The sequence below is a fragment of the Pristiophorus japonicus genome, chromosome 2 (assembly GCF_044704955.1).
Source record: "Pristiophorus japonicus isolate sPriJap1 chromosome 2, sPriJap1.hap1, whole genome shotgun sequence".
Taxonomy (NCBI): Eukaryota; Metazoa; Chordata; class Chondrichthyes; family Pristiophoridae; genus Pristiophorus; species Pristiophorus japonicus.
The window spans coordinates 37,347,194-37,366,625 of record NC_091978.1 but is presented as its reverse complement, the minus strand read 5'-3'; the positions used below and the strand labels follow the sequence as shown (position 1 = coordinate 37,366,625).

Genomic DNA, 19,432 nt, shown 5'->3' with positions numbered 1-19,432 from the left:
CCATGTATTTGCCCACGCACCTAACCTGTTCAAGTCACCCTGCAGCCTCTTAGCATCCTCCTCACAGCTCACACTGCCACCCAGCTTAGTGTCATCTGCAAACTTGGAGATATTGCATTCAATTCCTTAGTCTAAATCATTACTGTATATTGTAAATAGCTGGGGTCCCAGCACTGAACCTTGCGGTACACCCCACTAGTCACTGCCTGCCATTCTGAAAAGGACCCGTTTACTCTCTGCTTCCTGTCTGCCAACCAGTTCTCTATTCATGTCTGCTAGGGATTGCAGGCCTTATCTCTCTACTCCTTAGCACCGAATCACTATCACCTTTATACACAAAGAGAAGGCTGTGAATACTGGACATTTGAAATAAGTACAGAAAATGCATAGCAGGTATGTCAGCATCCGAAAAATGAAAGGCAGTTTTACCCTTCAATCAGAATTGTCCACCTCTAGCAATTTCTGTTTTTATTTCTTTCCATAAATATCCCTGATGTATAGTTTAATTCTCTCTCCATCTCACTCTCGCTCAGAGCCTTTCAATAGGGTTTAGTTCGTCCCAAATGCACTCATAAACCATTTACCATCATTTTCCCACAGTTCCAGCACGTGGTCTTTGGCAGTAGAGGGAGTCAGAAATCCTCGTTTTCCAAATAGTGAATCGTCAAGACCTTTTCAAAAGATACAAAAAATAAATAAACGTTTGCTCACAAGTGCATGACATAAAACAGTAAGAAAGAACTTGCATTTATATAGCACTTTATGTTCTCAGGGTCTTGCAAAACACTTTAGTCAATGAATTACTTTTGAAGAATAAATACTGTAGGCAAACCTGGCAGCAATTAAGTGCACAGCAAGGTCCCAAGGACAGCAACAACATAATGACCACTATTGCCTATTTGATCTTAGCCAGAGCATCTCCAGCAATGGCTTCCTTCCTTCATGTTTAAATCCCTTTATGGCTTCACCACTCTGTCACCCCCACCAGCTTTCCGTATATCTGAAATCTTCTGAATCCCTCCCATTGGCAGACATGCCTTCAGCTTGCTGGGTCCCACACTCTGGAATTCCATCCCTAAACTCTGCTGTCTCTCCACCTCCCTCCAATCTTTAAACCCACTTCTTTGACGGAGCTTTTGGTCAAATTCCTTAATATCTCCTGCTGTGGTTCGCAGTCCATTTTCTTGGTTATGTGCTTTGGGGTGTTTTTCTATGTTATAGGTGCCAAATAAGTGCAGGTTGCTATTGTTGTTGTTAATCTGTTTTGGTGGTTGGTTGAGGGATGAATGTTGGCTAGGACACATAGAAACATAGAAAATAGGTGCAGGAGTAGGCCATTCAGCCCTTCTAGCCTGCACCGCCATTCAATGAGTTCATGGCTGAACATGCAACTTCAGTACCCCCTTTCTGCTTTCTCGCCATACCCCTTGATCCCCCTAGTAGTAAGGACTTCATCTAACTCCCTTTTGAATATATTTAGTGAATTGGCCTCAACTAGTTTCTGTGGTAGAGAATTCCACAGCTTCACCACTCTCTGGGTGAAGAAGTTTCTCCTCATCTCGGTCCTAAATGACTTACCCCTTATCCTTAGACTGTGACCCCTGGTTGTGGACTTCCCCAACATTGGGAACATTCTTCCTGCATCTAACCTGTCTAAACCCATCAGAATTTTAAACGTTTCTATGAGGTCCCCTCTCATTCTTCTGAACTCCAGTGAATACAAGCCCAGTTGATCCAGTCTTTCTTGATAGGTCAGTCCCACCATCCCGGGAATCAGTCTGGTGAATCTTCGCTGCACTCCCTCAATAGCAAGAATGTCCTTCCTCAAGTTAGGAGACCAAAACTGTACACAATACTCCAGGTGTGGCCTCACCAAGGCCCTTTACAACTGTAGCAACACCTCCCTGCCCCTGTACTCAAATCCCCTCGCTATGAAGGCCAACATGCCATTTGCTTTCTTAACCGCCTGCTGTACCTGCATGCCAACCTTCAATGACTGATGTACCATGACACCCAGATCTCGTTGCACCTCCCCTTTTCCTAATCTGTCACCATTCAGATAATAGTCTGTCTCTCTGTTTTTACCAAGGGAACCGTGCCATGGAATCTTTTACGTCCACTCAAACCAACAATCCATCAGTGCTGCACTAAAGTGTCAGCATAGGTAATGAGCTCAGGTCTTGAAGCACGGCTTGAACTAACTTTCTGACTCCGAAGCAAGAATGCGACCAACTGAGCTAAAGACGGTAAAGTAATGACAGCAAAAAAGAACAGAATTAAATGTAAACACGGATGTACAAAAAACACTATTGGGGTAAGCTTTCCAGATATGCTCTAGAAAAATCTAATTAAAGTAGTTTCTCTATCACCTAGTGTGGGAGAAATATTCAAATTTAGAATTATAAATTCCTTCATGCTAATAGAATCCTAGAATCATACAGCACAGGAGGCCATTCTGCCCATCGTGCCTGTGCCGGCTCTTTGAAAGAACCATCCAATTAGCCCCACTCCCCTGTTCTTTCCCCATAGCCCTGTAAATTTTTCTGATACATCCAATTCCCTGTTGAGAGTTGTTATTGAATCTGCTGCCACCACCCTTTCCCTTTCCCTTTCAAGCAGTACAGATCATAACTGGCTGTGTGAATAAATTCTCCACACCATCCCTCTGGTTCCTTTGCCAATTACCTTAAATCTGCGTACACTGGTTACTGACGCTTCTGCCAGTGGAAACAGTTTCTCCCTCTTTTCTCTATCAAAACCCCTCAAAACTTTGAACACCCCTATTAAATCTCCCATAACATTTTCCGCTCTGAGAACAATCCTATCTTTTCTAGTCTCTCTGATAACTGAAGTCCCTCATCCCAGAGACTGATTTACAGTGCTTCCCCCAATGGCTCAGCACGTAGATCCACACAACAGCTAAATGAATACAGATGTGATGGTCTCCTGTTTGTGCCATTAGCTTATATCAACAGGAACAATGTTCGAGACACTTCAAGTGGCTTTACCCTCCATTGATTAGGTAAGTTAATAAAGTCATCCAGGATCAGCTGTGATGCACACCAGGGTCAAATAGGCTGCTGGCACTAACTATCAAGGCTTATAATTGGGCAAGGTACAAGACAGCGTCCAATATCCATACTCGAGAGAGAGGCCGGTCGGGGCGGGGCAGCGGAAATAAACTATGTTACGTTTAGAAGTTACATGATCCAATCCCAGCAGTAAAAGGGTTTAAACACAGGAGTCACTCGTAAAGACATTTAAGTGTCAAAGGTTTTCACTAAAGGATCTGGCTAGTAAAAGACTGAAAGGCAGAACAGAAAAAATGCCAGTCAAGTAAGCTACCATACCATCAGACTATCACTTCCATGCCAGTGCAAATGGCCTCAGGTACGCATCAACGAGAAAGGGGTAATGCAACTCCGGAGTCAGGTTGGCGATCTGATTGCCGAGCATATTACAAGTTAGAGCATCCCTAGCAGGTAGTCTCACAGCACTGTGGCTTCACACCGGGGTTGTAGTACCTAACAGGCGCAGTGCGAATCCACATTTAAACAGTGCCCACACTGTCTAATGGGCCTTCTGGGACCTTTATGTTTGCTACTTTTTAATGTTGCCAGGGAAGCACTGCTCCCATCCACTCTCACAATCGGTGGAAGGATGTGGTGCACAGGTAAGTGTTAATGCAGCTTTACCTCCGCTGTCTTCCACAGCTTCGCCTGCGGTTTTTTTCCCTTTGGTTTTTAGTGCGGCTGTGGGATACGTCACAATTAGTTTGCTGTTGTGTTCCTTTCGCACAATTGATTTTCCAGCTCTACAGAGAAGGAAATAAACAAGAATTTTTATGAATGCGTAACTTCTTTATCACCCATTCTAGTCAGTAAACACAATCAAGAGTACATCTACTAATCCTAATGAAATGTTCTTGAAGGGTAAATGGAAAAGAACAGCAGATTGCTTCAGACTTCGGTTCCTTTCCTTTGCACTTTTTCCCCCTCAATATAAATTTGAAGAGGGTAAAAATCACTCTACTTTTCTGACTATTTCTCTTTTGCACTTCTCCCTGGGCTACACGCCTACTGCTTACAAACAGCACAGTCACACTTCAGCTCGCACAACAGTATCCTGGGATTAAAGCTTCAGCGAGAAGGTGCTTGGCCTCTCCTTGACTTCTCCTTGGTGACACAGGAGAGGTCACAAACTGAAACCGAGATCCTTCCCCCCCAACTCTGGTTCCTTACGTCAACGCACTGTGCCACCACAATGTCCTCTTCCCCCAACTTTAGCGCTGTCTCTCACTCACACACAGTAAAGGAGTGTACAGAACCACATTATTGGCCCAAGTTTCCGGCCCCATGAGGTGCGCCGACCTTCTAGAATAAAAAGGGCGCCGAAAAGTTACCTTCTAATTCTCCGAGCTCCTCGGGACGTCTTCGGCGTAGCGCAGCACAAGGGGTGGGGGGGCGGAGCCAGGTCCCGGCGCTGAAAACAGTGCCGGCAGTAAGCTCCTCGCAGTGCTAATCTCTGCGACTCTGCGTGGGAGGGCCCGAAGCATGCCGCCCCTAGCCCTGGCCAAATGGGCTCCCCGGGCATTGAAGGTGTGCTTAAATAGTTATCGGGACTCGAGCTTCCTAGAGACACCCACACCGATTATCGCTGGGATGATGATCAGTAACAGGGCAGAAAACTCGCACACAACTCATATTGACAGACGCAGCTTGCCCCATTTAACAAGACTATGTTCTGGCTGTGAGAAAACACTCCAGGTAAGTGGCTGATAAGGACTCGTGATGTGGGACCTGCCCGATATTGACGACTCTGAGCTGGACTTGGGATCCACGTCTTTGAACATTCTCTGACAACCACAAATTTCAGCAAAGTAAGGAGATGACACTTCAAGACCGCATCCGCGGGGAGCGTGCCTAGACTGGCGGAGAAACGCCCTGGTTTTATTCCGGACTGGTTGGAATTCTAAAAGTGGAATCTTGCAATGTGGAAGCACCAAATTAATAAACACCTAAATTAATAAGCGTCCAGGTACAAAATACGCCAATTCCAGTGTGTGCTCCAGTCGGCAAGGTAGGACTTCTAATTTTTATTACTTGGTTTAATGTTCATTTATTGTTATTTAAAAATTATGATGGTTTCTATGCATCTCTATGGTTAAAAGTGAAGTGTTTAATGCTTTGTAAAATCCCCTAACTTCCCTCTAATTTCCCTTCCCTCTCTATCTCTCGCTGCCTGCGCCTAATTTATAAAGTGTAGGCAAGGTTTTTCTGAGCGTGCAAAAATCTACACTTACTCCATTCTAAGTTAGTTTGGAGTAAGTTTTCGCTGCCTAAACTTGCAAAACAGGCGTAAGTGGCTGGAAACGCCCCCTTTTGAAAAAAAAAACTGTTCTAAAATGAAACTATTCTAACTAACTAGAATTGGAGCAAACTAAATGCCGAGAATTGCAATTTCTAAGACACTCCATACTAAACTAGTTGCTCCAAAAAAATAGGAGCAACTCGAGCCGAAACTTGAGCCCTATAAACTTACAGATGTTAATTCATCTTTCTGATGGCACATTATACTTTCTTTGATGATACACTTTAAGAACAGTTGATTTTTCAAACATTAGCCAAGAGCTGCTAATAATTTTCAAAACAATGTTGACTCTGTATGAGGGGCCATTTCTCTCCCTCGAATCCACTTTCTTCCTTGCTAAGTCTCCAAGATGAACTCTCTTGCTATGGGTCTCTCAGCTCCCTGCTTTCTTCCACTTTCTGAAATCCTCTACTGCTCCTCTGCCAACCATCTACCCCTAGATTCCTCCTTCACTGTGCTTTCGGCATTCTCTTCCCACTTATCATGCCCAAGATCCCTCTCCATGTCTTCAAAATTGACACTTCACCTGCAACAGCTGCAAGGATTCCCCACCCACTTGGACACTCCCTCCTGCCCCACATCTCTAAAAGATTCTAGCCATGTATCCAAGGTTCTTCCTCATTCATTTGGTCATTTGAAACCCTCCACATCAGCTCAGCAATACACTGCATGAACAAACTTGGATACTGAAATTAGGAATCTATATTTTTGTTTTAAAAAAAAAACATCTGATTACTTTCTGCTTTAAGTAAAATTTCTATAACTAAAATACTCATAGAAAAACTGTTGTGCTTGTTAGGCAATCATCATCATAGGCAGTCCCTCGGAATCGAGGACGACTTGCTTCCACTCTTAAAATGAGTCCTTAGATGGCTGTACAGTCCAATACGAGAGCCACAGTCCCTGTCACAAGTGGGACGATAGTCACTGAGGGTAAGGGAGGGTGGGACAGATTTGCCACACGCTCTTTCCACTGCCTGCGCTTGATTTCTGCATGCAATAGTGACCACTGGATTTACATATTGCAGTATTAGGGAAGATTATAATAAGATACAAATAACGGCAGAGCCAAAACTGCACGAGAATAAAAATATTTCACATCAGTTCCCGGTAGCTAAAGCCACAAAGGACACAAAGGTCCACGGTTTAATTCTCTACTTTGTGCTGAATTATTTGATCTCAGCTGGAGCAACAGAAGGGCAGCGATAATTGGCCTTGGCAAGTCTCTGGCAAAGCTGAGTGTCATCATCACTTTTACTGCTAGTTGCAGCATGCTGCGCTTTTGATCACAGGGCTTCTTCTAGGAGATGGCACAATTCATTTACTTCTCACTGGAACATAGCCTCTTTGCACATTGCTCCTTGACGAGGTCGAGATAGCTCTGTTGGCAGCACCTCCCAAACCTGCGACCTCTACCACCTAGAAGGACAAAGGGCAGCAGACACAAGGGAACACCACCACCTCCACGTTCCCTTCCTGGAACTCCCTCACTAACAGCACTGTGGGAGTACCTTCACCGCACAGACTGCAGCGGTTCAAGAAGATGGCGCACCACCACCTTCTTAAGGGAAATTAGGAATGGGCAATAAATGCCGGCCTTGCCATGCACGATTAATACAAAATTTGACACGCTGGCTGAGATAGCGGTAGATCTTTATGACCTTGCTTCTATGTCGCAGCTCCCCGAGCCTCTTTTCTTGCCCCTATCCCTTGCGTGTCCAGCCTCATGTTAATGGGTGGATTGAAAAGAGTGGGGTTCCTCATTATAGCTCCTGTTCTGTTCTGAACCGCTTGTGACCCTTAATGCCACCTTTATAGCTAGTGCCAAGAACGTAATGTGGGCTAGAAGGAAAGCAAGAGGAAATTTGCATGTTAATCTTAACAAACCAAGAGATTAAACTTTAATGCAAGGTCTATCTATTAACATGTTAACCACCTTTGGTCCCAGGAGATATTTGGTGGGCATGAGCAAAAAATAAATACAAATAAACTGACAGTTGGCTCATGTTTTAATTCCAACGCACAAAGTAATCTCACTCCACGTTATGAAGATGCATCACTCACTTGCAGTTTGGACACTTTCTTGAGTGCATGTAGTTTTTCCAGAAATCTCCTATTAATTTACTCTTGCAGTCACTCACATTTTTCACCTTGCAACAGAAACACAATGTGATGTTACTGGTAAAATGTAAAAAAAAATACCTGAATACACTTATCATCAAGGCAGTATCTTTTCATTAATTTGCTTGCTTTAGTTTGCCATGTTACCCCTCTCTTTTACCAAAGTGCCAATTGTTGATGTCAGATGAAAACAGAACTCCCTCCATGTTTAAATAGCCTGCTGACACCCATATGAACACAACATAAGAAATAGGAACAGGAATAAGCCATTTCGCCCTTCGAGCCTGCTCCACCATTCAACAAGATCATGGCTGATCTTCTACCTCAAAACCTTCCTGCACTATCCCCATATCCATTAATTTCCTTAGTTCCCAAAAATATAATCGACCTCTGTCTTGAATATACCCAACAACTGAGCATCTACCGCCCTCTGGGGTAGAGAATTCCAAAGATTCACAACCCTTTGAGTGAAGAAATTTCTCCTCATCTCAGTCCTAAATGGCCGATTCCTCATACCGAGATTGTGACCCCGTATTCTAGATTCCCCAACTAGGGGAATTTTTTTACAGCATTAACCCTGTCAAGCCCTAGAAGAATTTTATATGTTTCAATTAGATCACCTCTCATTCTTCTAAACTCTAGGCCTAGTCTACTCAATTTCTCCTAATAGGGCAATCCCCTCATCCCAGGAACCAGTCTAGTGAACCTTTGTTGCACGCCCCCGAAGGCAAGTATGTCTTTCCTTAGATAAGGAGACCAGAACAATATGCAGTATTCCAGGTGTGGCCTCACCAATGCCCTGTATAACTGCATTAAGACTTCTTAACTCTTATATTCTAATCCCTTTGTAACAAAAGCGAATATACCATTTGCTTTCCTAATTGCTTGCTGTAGCTGCATGTTAACATAGAATCATAGAAATTTACAGCATGGAAGGAGGCCATTTCGGCCCATCGTGTCCACACCAGCCAACCAAGAGTTATCCAGCCTATCCCACTTTCCAGAATTGGGCCGTAGCTCAGTAGGTTACGGCACTTTAAGTGCATATCCAAGTACTTTTTAAATGTGGTAAGGGTTTCTGCCCCTAACACCCTTTCAGGCAGTGATTCCAGATCCCCACCACCCTCTGGGTGAATAAATTTCCCCTCATGTCTCGCCGAAAACCGCCCCCCCCCCCCTGCCGCAATTACTTTAAACCCCCCCCCCCCCCCCAATTACTTTAAATCTATGCTCCCTGGTTGTTGACCCCTCTGCCAAGGGAAACAGGTTATTCCTATCCACTCTACCCAGGCCCCTCATAATTTTATACACCTCAATCAGGTCTCCCCTTAATCTCCTCTGTTCCAAAGAAAACAGACCCAACATCTCCAATCTTTGCTCATAGCCAAAATTCTCCAGTCCAGGCAACATTCTTGTAAATCTCCTCTGCACCTTTTCCAGTACAATCACATTCTTCCTGTAATAATGGTGACCAGAACTGCACACAGTACTCCAACTGCGGCCTAACCAGTGTTTTATACCGATCAAGCATAACCTCCTTGCTTTTGTATTCCCTGCCTCGACTAATAAAGGCAAGTATTCCATATACCTTCTTAAACCACCTTATCTACCTGGCCTGCCATCTTCAGGGATCTGTGGGCCTGCACTTTTTTTCTCTACACTTTTCAGTGTGGTACCATTTAATGTGTATTCCCTTGCCTTGTTAGACCTCCCCAGATGCATTATCACACACTTATCCGGAGTGAATTCCATTTGCCGTTGTTCCGCCCACCTGACCAGTTCATTGACATCTTCCTTCAGTCCGCAGCTTTCTTCTTCATTATCAATCACATTTTAATCATACCCTCAACATTCAAGTCCAAGTCATTGATATATACCACAAAAAGCAAGGGACCCAGCACTGAGTCCTGCGCAACCCCACTGGATACAGCCTTCCAGTCACAAAAACACCATCAACCATTACCCTTTGCATCCTGCCTCCGAGCCAGTTTTGGATCCAACTTGCCACTTTGCCCTGGATCCCATGGGCTATTACTTTAATGACCAGTCTGTCATGTGGGAACTTATCAAAAGCTTTGCTAAAATCCATATACACTACATCATATCCACTGCCATCATCGACCCTCCTGGTTACTTCCTCGAAAAATTTAATCAAGTTAGTCAGACAGGATGTTCCCTTGACAAATCCACGCTGACTCTCCTTGATTAATCCAAGTCTTTTCTTTGAAACATAGAAAATAGGTGCAGGAGTAGGCCATTCGGCCCTTCGAGCCTGCACCACCATTCAATAAGATCATGGCTGATCATTCCCTCAGTACTCCTTTCCTGCTTTCTCTCCATACCCCTTGATCCCTTTCGCCGTAAGGGCCATATCTAACTCCCTCTTGAATATATCCAAGGAACTGGTATCAACAACTCTCCGCGGTACGGAATTCCACAGGTTAACAACTCTCTGAGTGAATAAATTTCTCCTCATCTCAGTCCTAAATGGCTTATCCCTTATCCTTAGATTTATGTCCCCTGGTTCTGGACTTCCCCAACATCAGGACCATTCATCCTGCATCTAACCAGTCAGTCCCATCAGAATCGTATATGTTTCTATGAGATCCCCTCTCATCCTTCTAAACTCCAGTGTATAAAGGCCCAGTCGATCCAGTCTCTCTTCATGTGTCAGTCCAGCCATCCCAGGAATCAGTCTGGTGAACCTTCGCTGCACTCCCTCAATAGCAAGAACGTCCTTCCTCAGATTAGGAGACCAAAACCGAACACAATATTCCAGGTGAGGCCTCACCAAGACCCTGTACAGCTGCAGTAAGACCTCCCTGCTCCTATACTCAAATCCCCTAGCTATGAAGGCCAACATACCATTTGCCTTCTTTATCGCCTGCTGTACCTGCATGCCAACTTTCAGTGACTGATGAACCATGACACCCAGGTCTCGTTGCACCTCCCCTTTTCCTAATCTGCCGCCATTCAAATAATATTCTGCTTGTGTTTTTGCCCCCAAAGTGGATAACCTCACATTTATCCACATTATACTGCATCTGCCATGCATTTGTCCACTCACCTAACCTGTCCAAGTCACCCTGCGGCCACTTAGCGTCCTCCTCACAGCTCACACCGGCACACAGTTTAGTGTCATCTGCAAACTTGGAGATATTGCACTCAATTCCTTCATCTAAATCATTAATGTATGTCGTAAAGAGCTGGGTTCCCAGCACTGAGCCCTGCGGTACCCCACTAGTCACTGCCTGCCATTTTGAAAAGGACCCGTTTATCCCGACTCTGCTTCCTGTCTGCCAACCAGTTCTCTATCCATGTCAGTACATTACCCCCAATACCATGTGCATTAATTTTGCACACCAATCTCTTGTGTGGGACCTTGTCAAAAGCCTTTTGAAAGTCCAAATACACCACATCCACTGGTTCTCCCTTGTCCACTCTACTAGTTACATCCTCAAAAAATTCCAGAAGATTTGTCAAGCATGATTTCCCTTTCATAAATCCATGCTGACTTGAACCGATCCTGACACTGCTTTCCAAATGTGCTGCTATTTCATCTTTAATTAATTACAACATTTTCCCCACTACTGATGTCAGACTAACCGATCTATGATTACCTGCTTTATGGATGCATTGGTGATCATTTTCCAACAGTCTATCGACTCGGGATCAGTTCCTATGGACTGGAGGGTAGCTAATGTAACACCACTTTTTAAAACAGGAGGGAGAGAAAACTGGTAATTATAGACCAGTTAGCCTGACACCAGTGGGGAAAATGTTGGAATCAATCATTAAGGATGAAATAGCAGCGCATTTGGAAAGCAGTGATAGGATCAGTCCAAGTCAGCATGGATTTATGAAACGGAAATCATGCTTGACGAATCTTCTAGAATTTTTTGAGGATGTAACTAGCAGAGTGGACAAGGGAGAACCAGTGGATGTGGTGTATTTGCACTTTCAAAAGGCTTTTGACAAGGTCCCGCACAAGAGATTGGTGTGCAAAATCAAAGCGCATGGTTTTGTGGGTAATGTACTGACGTGGATAGAGAACTGGTTGGCAGACAGGAAGCAGGGAGTCGGGATAAACGGGTCCTTTTCAGAATGGCAGGCAGTGACTAGTGGAGTGCCGTTGGGCTCAGTGCTGGGACCCCAGCTATTTACAATATACATTAACGATTTAGATGAAGGAATTGAGTGTAATATCTCCAAGTTTGCAGATGACACTAAACTGTGTGCCGGTGTGAGCTGTGAGGAGGACGCTAAGTGGCTGCAGGGTAACTTGGACAGGTTAGGTGAGTGGACAAATGCATGGCAGATGCAGTATAATGTGGATAAATGTGAGGTTATCCACTTTGGGGGCAAAAACATAAGCAGAATATTATTTGAATGGCGGCAGATTAGGAAATGGGGAGGTGCAACGAGACCTGGGTGTCATGGTTCATCAGTCATTGAAAGTTGGCATGCAGATACAGCAGGCGATGAAGAAGGCAAATGGTATGTTGGCCTTCATAGCTAGGGGATTTGCGTATAGGAGCAGGGAGGTCTTACTGCAGTTGTGCAGGGCCTTGGTGAGGCCTCACCTGGAATATCGTGTTCAGTTTTGGTCTCCTAATCTGAGGAAGGACATTCTTGCTATTGAGGGAGTGCAGCGAAGGTTCACCAGACTGATTCCAGGGATGGCTGCACTGACATATGACGAGAGACTGAATTCATTGGGCCTTTATTCACTGGAGTTTAGAAGGATGAGAGGGGATCTCATAGAAACGTATAAGATTCTGACGGGACTGGACAGGTTAGATGCGGGAAGAATGTTCCCGATGTTGGGGAAGTCCAGAACCAGGGGACATAGTCTAAGGATAAGGTGTAGGCCATTTAGGACTGAGATGAGGAGAAACTTCTTCACTCAGAGAGTTGTTAACCTGTGGAATTCCCTACCGCATAGAGTTGTTGATGCCAGTTCATTGGATATATTCAAGAGGGAGTTAGATATGGCCCTTACGGCTAAAGAGATCAAGGGGTATGGACAGAAAGCAGGAAAGGGGTACTGAGGGAATGATCAGCCATGGTCTTATTGAATGGTGGTGCAGGCTCGAAGGGCCTAGTGGCCTACTCCTGCACCTATTTTCTATGTTTCTATGTTTGTCTCTCCCTCCTTTTTTAAAAAGTGGTGTTACATTAGCTACCCTCCAGTCCCTAGGAACTGATCCAGTGGAAAATGATCACCAATGCATCCACTGTTTCTATGGCCACTTCCTTAAGTACTCTGGGATGCAGACGATCAGGCCCCGGGGATTTATTCGCCTTCAATCCCATCAATTTCCCGCCAAATAAGGATATCCTTCAGTTCCTCCTTCTCACTAGACCCTCGGCCCCCTAGTACTTCCGGAAGATTATTTGTGTCTTCCTTCGTGAAGACAGAACCAAAGTATTTGTTCAACTGGTCTGCCATTTCTTTGTTCGCCATTATAAATTCACCTGAATCTGACTGCAAGGGACCAAAGTTTGTCTTCACTAATCTTTTTCTCTTCACTTATCTATAGAAGCTTTTGCAGTCAGTTTTTATGTTCCTGGCAAGCTTCCTCTCATACTCTATTATCCCCCTCCTAATTAAACCCTTTGTCCTCCTCTGCTGAATTCTAAATTTCTCCCAGTCCTCAGTTTGCTGCTTTTTCTGGCCAATTTATATGCCTCTTCCTTGGATTTAACACTATCCTTAATTTCCCTTGTTAGCCACGGTTGAGCCACCTTCCCTGTTTTATTTTTACTCCAGATAGGGTGTACAATTGTTGAAGTTCATCCATGTGATCTTTAAATGTTTGCCTTTGTCTATCCACCGTCAACCCTTTAAGTATCATTTGCCAGTCCATTCTAGCCAATTCACACCTCATATCATCGAATTTGGTGCATTAGTGATCATTTTCCAACAGTCTATCAACTCGGGATCAGTTCCTATGGACTGGAGAGTAGCTAATGTAACACCACTTTTTCAAAAGGGAGGGAGGGAGAAAAGAAGTAATTATAGACCAGTTAGCCTGACATCAGTGGTGGGGAAAATGTTGGAATCAATTATTAAGGATGAAATAGCAACGCATTTGGAAAGCAGTGACAAGATCGGTCCAAGTCAGCATGGATTTATGAAGGGGAAATCGTGCTTGACAAATCTTCTGGAATTTTTTAAGGATGTAACTAGTAGAGTGGACAAGGGAGAACCAGTGGATGTGGTGTATTTGGACTTTCAAAAGGCTTTTGACAAGGTCCCACACAAGAGATTAGTGTGCAAAATCAAAGCACATGGTATTGGGGGTAATATACTGACGTGGATAGAGAACTGGTTGGCAGACAGGAAGCAGAGAGTCGGGATAAACGGTCCTTTTCAGAATGGCAGGCAGGGACTAGTGGAGTGCCGCAGGGCTCAGTGCTGGAACCCCAGCTCTTTACAATATACATCAATGATTTGGATGAAGGAATTGAGTGTAATATTTCTAAGTTTGCAGATGACACTAAACTGGTTGGCAGTGTGAGCTGTGAGGGGGACGCTAAGAGGCTGCAGGGTGACTTAGACAGGTTAGGTGAGTGGGCAAGTGCATGGCAGATGCAGTATAACATGGATAAATGTGAGGTTAGCCACTTTAGGGGCAAAAACAAGGCGGCAGAATATTATCTGAATGGTGGCAGATTAGGAAAAGGGGAAGTGCAACGAGACCTGGGTGTCATGGTTCATCAGTTATTGAAAATTGGCATACAGGTACAGCAGGCGATAAAGAAAGCAAATGGTATGTTGACCTTCATAGCTAGGGGATTTGAGTATAGGAGCAGGGAGGTCTTACTGCAGTTGTACAGGGCCTTGGTGAGGCCTCACCTGGATTATTGTGTTCAGTTTTGGTCTCCTAATCTGAGGAAGGACGTTCTTGCTATTGAGGGAGTGCAGCGAAGGTTTACCAGACTGATTCCCGGGATGGCTGGACTGACATATGAGGAGAGACTGGATCGACTGGGCCTTTATACATTGGAGTTTAGAAGGATGAGAGGGGATCTCATAGAAACATACAAGATTCTGACGGGACGGGACAGGTTGGATGCGAGTAGATTGTTCCCGATGTTGGGATAGTCCAGAACCAGGGGACACAGTCTTAGGATAAGGGGTAGGCCATTTAGGACTGAAATGAGGAGAAACTTCTTCACTCAGAGTTGTTAACCTGTGGAATTCCCTGCCACAGAGAGTTGCTGATGCCAGTTCATTGGATATATTCAAGAGGGAGTTAGATATGGCCCTTACAGCTAAGAGGATCAAGGGGTATGGAGAGAAAGCAGGAAAGGGGTACTGAGGGAATGATCGCCATGATCTTATCGAATGGTGGTGCAGGCTCGAAGGGCCGAATGGCCTACTCCTGCACCTATTTTCTATGTTTCTATGAAGTTACCTTTCCTTAAGTTCAGGACCCTAGTCTCTGAATTAACTGTGTCACTCTCCATCTTAATAAAGAATTCTACCATATTATAGTCACTCTTCCCCAAGGGGCCTCGCACAACAAGATTGCTAATTAGTCCTTTCTCATTACACATCACACAGTCTCAGAAGGCCAGCCCTCTCGTTGGTTCCTCGACATATTGGTCGAGAAAACCATCGCTAATACATTCCAGGAAATCCTCCTCCACTGTATTGCTACCAGTTTGGTTAGCCCAATCTATATGCAGATTAAAGTCACCCATGATAACTGCTGTATCTTTATTGCACGCATCCCTAATTTATTGTTTGATGCTGTCCCAAACCTCACTACTACTGCTTGGTGGTCTGTACACAACTCCCACTAGCGTTTTCTGCTCTTTGGTATTCTGCAGCTCCACCCATACAGTTTCTACATCATCCAAGTTAATGTCCTTCCTTACTATTGTGTTAATTTCCTCTTTAACCAGCAACACTACCCCACCTCCTTTTCCTTTCTGTCTATCCTTCCTGAATGTTGAATACCCCTGGATGTAGATTTCCCAGCCTTGGTCACCCTGGAGCCATGTCTCCGTGATGCCAATTATATCATATTCATTTATTGCTGCCTGTGCAGTTAATTCGTCCACCTTATTATGAATACTCTTCGCATTGAGGCACAGAGCCTTCAGGCTTGTCTTTTTAACACACTTTGCCCTTTTGGAATTTTGCTGTTATGTCACCCTTTTTGATTTTTGCCTTGGAGTTCTCTGCCCTCCACTTTTACTTTTCTTCTTTCTATGTTTTGCTTCTGCCCCCATTCTACTTCCCTCTGTCTCCCTGCATTGGTTCCCATCACCCTGCCATATTAGTTTAACCCTTCCCCAACAGCACTAGCAAACACTCCCCCTTGGACACTGGTTCCGGTCCTGCCCAGGTGCAGATCGTCCGGTTTGTACTTGTCCCACCTCCCCCAGAACCAGTTCCAATGTCCCAAGAATTTGAATCCCTCCCTTCTGCACCACTCCTCAAGCCACGTATTCATCTGAGCTATCCGGTGATTCCTACTCTGACTAGCACATGGCATTGGTAGCAATTCTAAGATTACTACCTTTGAGGTCCTACTTTTTAATTTAGCTCCTCGCTCCCTAAATTCGTCTTGTAGGACCTCATCCCGTTTTTTTACCTATATTGTTGGTACCTAGATGCACCACAACAACTGGCTGTTCACCCTCCCGCTTTCAAATAAAGATTTATCCTGTCTCTCAGGAATTTTTTCCAATAATTTTTCCACCACTGAGGTTAGGCTGACTGGTCTGTAATTACTCGGTCTATCCCTTTCTCCCTTTTTAAACAAAGGTACAACATTAGCTGTCCTCCAGTCCTCTGGCACCACACCTGTAGCCAGAGAGGATTGGAAAATGATGGTCAGAGCCTCTGCTATTTTCTCTTTTGCTTCGCTTAACAGCCTGGGATACATTTCATCCGGGCCTGGGGACTTACCAATTTCAAAGCTGCTAAGCCCCTTAATACTTCCTCTCTCACTATATTTATCTCATCTAATATTTCACACTCCTCCTCCCTCATTTCAAAGTCTGCATCGCCCCTTTATTTTGAGAAAACAGATGCAAAGTATTCATTAAGAATCATACCCACGTCTTCTGCCTCCACACACAGATTTCCTTTTATGGTCTCTAATAGGCCCCACTCTTTGTCTCGTTATTCTCTTGCTCTTAATGTATTTTTAAAACATTTTAACGTTCTGTGATTCATAAACAAGGACACCCAGATCCCTCTGAATGCAAACATTTCCCACCATTCAAAAATATCTAGACAAACTCACTTAGAAATAGTCACTTGGACAAGGTACAAGGGTTCTGCGGCCATCCACAGAACTGTCCAAATTCTCCCACTTATAGGGCCCAAGTTTCGAGCCGCGCCGTTCCCGACCTGGACGCCCGTTTTTCGCGCCACAAAGTGCGCCTAAGATTCTCCAGCTCCCTGCAGGTCGTTTGCCGCTCGGCGCAGCGCAGCAGGAGCTGTAGAGGGCGGAGCTAGGTCCCTGCGCTGAAAACAGTGCCGGGACCTCTGCACATGCGCGCCATGTGCAGTAGCTCCAGGCGCCCAAAACTGTGTGGGAGGGGCCAAAGCACGCAGCCCCTAGCCCTGGCCGAATGGCCTCACTGGGGCTGCGTGGATAAGGCTCCTCCCACGGCCAGCTCCTGCTTCCTCCCGACCCGACTCGACTCCCACTTCCCGCCCCCCGCCTCCAACCCGACTCCCGCTTCCCCCCGCCTGGACCCGACCTGATCTCCCTCTCCCTCCCTCCCCCCCAACCCGAACCGAACCGACCTCCCTCCCACCGACCCAACGCCACCTACCTGTAAATCTGGTGCTGGAGACGGGCCCTGCCCGAAGTCTCGGGCCCGTTCAGCCTCCCTCCCCCTTCCCCCCACCCCATATCTCCTACCCACACCCCCATATCTCCTTTCCCCCCCCCCCCGATATCTCCTTCTTCCCCCCCCCCATCACCCCCCTTCTCCTCCTCCTCCCTCCCCTCCCCCCTTCTCCTCCCCCTCCCGTCCCCCTCCAATCTAGCAAATAAACAAAGAAAAACTGAAACAAAACCAAGGTTTTTCGAAAGTAGGAACAGAACAAAACTCAGAACGCGAGATCACAAAAATAGAAAAGGCTAAGTCAATTGCTGAATTATTGAATTATATACAAAGAGCCTTTGCACCCTTTTGCTTACCACCAATTAGGAGGCCATTCAAACCTCATGCTATAATGACACAAGCAGAGTATGGCACAGCACAACTGTTTTGGGTGCAACACTCAGAATCTCCAGTCACCATTTCATCCTACATGCAAAGTTTCTGATCTCGGCTGGGGCTGCACGGGGAGATGGTGCATTCTCCATAGCGAAGGAGGGAAAGTTTTCGAACGAGTGAAACATTTGCATTCCCGCACATCCCCTAACTCCCATTATAGATCAGCTCTAACAGCAACTTGCTAATGGAGTGGAGTGGTGGTAGAAATTAACAAGTAAAAAAGGGAAGAAAAGCAAAGAAGAAAGCTTGCTTTTAAAGAATTTGCATTTATGATCTTTTATAACCTCAGGATGTCCCAAAGCGCCTTACAGTCAATGAAGTGTTTAATTATATAAAATATATATATATATATATATAGTTACTGTTCTAATGTAGGGAAATGCAGCAGCCAGTTTAGCCACAACAAGATGCCACAAACAGCAATGAGATAAATGACAAGATAATCTGCTTATCCCGGATAAAAGGATAACTCCCCTGCTCTCCTTCGAATAGTGCCATGAGATCTTGCATATCTACCAGAGGCAGTCAGGCCCACGGCTGATCAGATCAAAGGCAGTCCCTCGAAATCGAGGAAGACTTGTTTCCACTCTCAGGTGACTGTACAGTCCAATATGGGAATTACAGTCTCTGTCACAGGTGGGGCAGACAGCAGTTGAAGGAAAGGGTGGGTGGGAAGCCTGGTTTGCCGCACGCTTCTTCCGCTGTCTGCGCTTGATTTCTGCAAGCTCTTGGCGACAAGACACGAGGTGCTCAGCGCCCTCCCGGATGCTCTTCCTCCACTTTGGGTGGTCTTGGGCCAGGGATTCCCAGGTGCCGGTGGGGATGTTGCACTTTATCAAGGAGGCTTTGAGGGTGTCCTTGTAACATTGCCTCTGCCCACCTAGGACTCGCTTGTCGTGTAGGAGTTCCGAGTAGAGCACTTGCTTAGGGAGTCTCGTGTCTGGCATGCGGATGATGTGGTCCACCAAATGGAGCTGGTCGAGTGTGGTCAGTGCTTCGATGCTGGGGATGTTGGTCTGGTCGAAAACACAGACATTGGTGCGTCTGTCCTCCCAGGGGATTTGCAGGATCTTGCAGAGGCAGCGTTGATGGTACTTCTCCAGCGCTTTGAGGTGTCTACTGTATATAGTCTACGTCTTTGAGTCATATAGGAGGGCGGGTATCATTACTGCCCTGTAGACCATAAGCTTGTTGCTAGATTTGAGGTCCTGATCTTCGAACACTCTCTTCCTCAGGCGACCAAAGGCTGCTCTGGCACACTGGAGGCGGTGTTGGACCTCGTCGAAGATGTCTGCCCTTGCTGATAGTAGGCTCCCGAGGTATGGAAAATGGTCCACTTTGTCCAAGGCTGCGCTGTGGATTTTGATGACCGGGGGGGGGGGGCAGTGCTGTGTGGCGGGGTTCGGTTGATGGAGGACATTTATCTTAGTGTAAAGTCCATGCTTTCGTATGCCTCGGTGAAGATGTTGACGATGGCTTGGAGTTCGGCCTCTGAATGTGCGCAGACGCCCCAAGCGTCGTCCGCGTAATGTAGCTCGACAACAAAGGATGGGATGACCTTGGAGGCGACTGTTTAATGCCTCATCTGAAAGCTGGCACCTCCGACACTGCAGCGCTCCCCTCGCCCTGTACTAAAGTCTCAGCCCAGATTATGTACTCAAGTCTCTGGAGTGGGGCTTGAACT

At 45.6% G+C, this 19,432-nt stretch overlaps 1 protein-coding gene across 1 annotated transcript in view; it reads right to left on the bottom strand.

Moving 5' to 3' along the window:
* The window catches only part of polr1a (RNA polymerase I subunit A), a 56,592-nt gene that overhangs the window by 9,089 nt on the left and 28,071 nt on the right, over positions 1 to 19,432 (bottom strand). The window contains exons 5-7 of the mRNA XM_070859673.1: positions 7,435 to 7,520; positions 3,696 to 3,814; positions 585 to 671 (exon numbers count right to left, since the gene is read on the bottom strand). Coding sequence (XP_070715774.1) covers positions 585 to 671; positions 3,696 to 3,814; positions 7,435 to 7,520 — 292 coding nt within the window. The remainder of the gene's footprint in view (positions 1 to 584; positions 672 to 3,695; positions 3,815 to 7,434; positions 7,521 to 19,432) is intronic.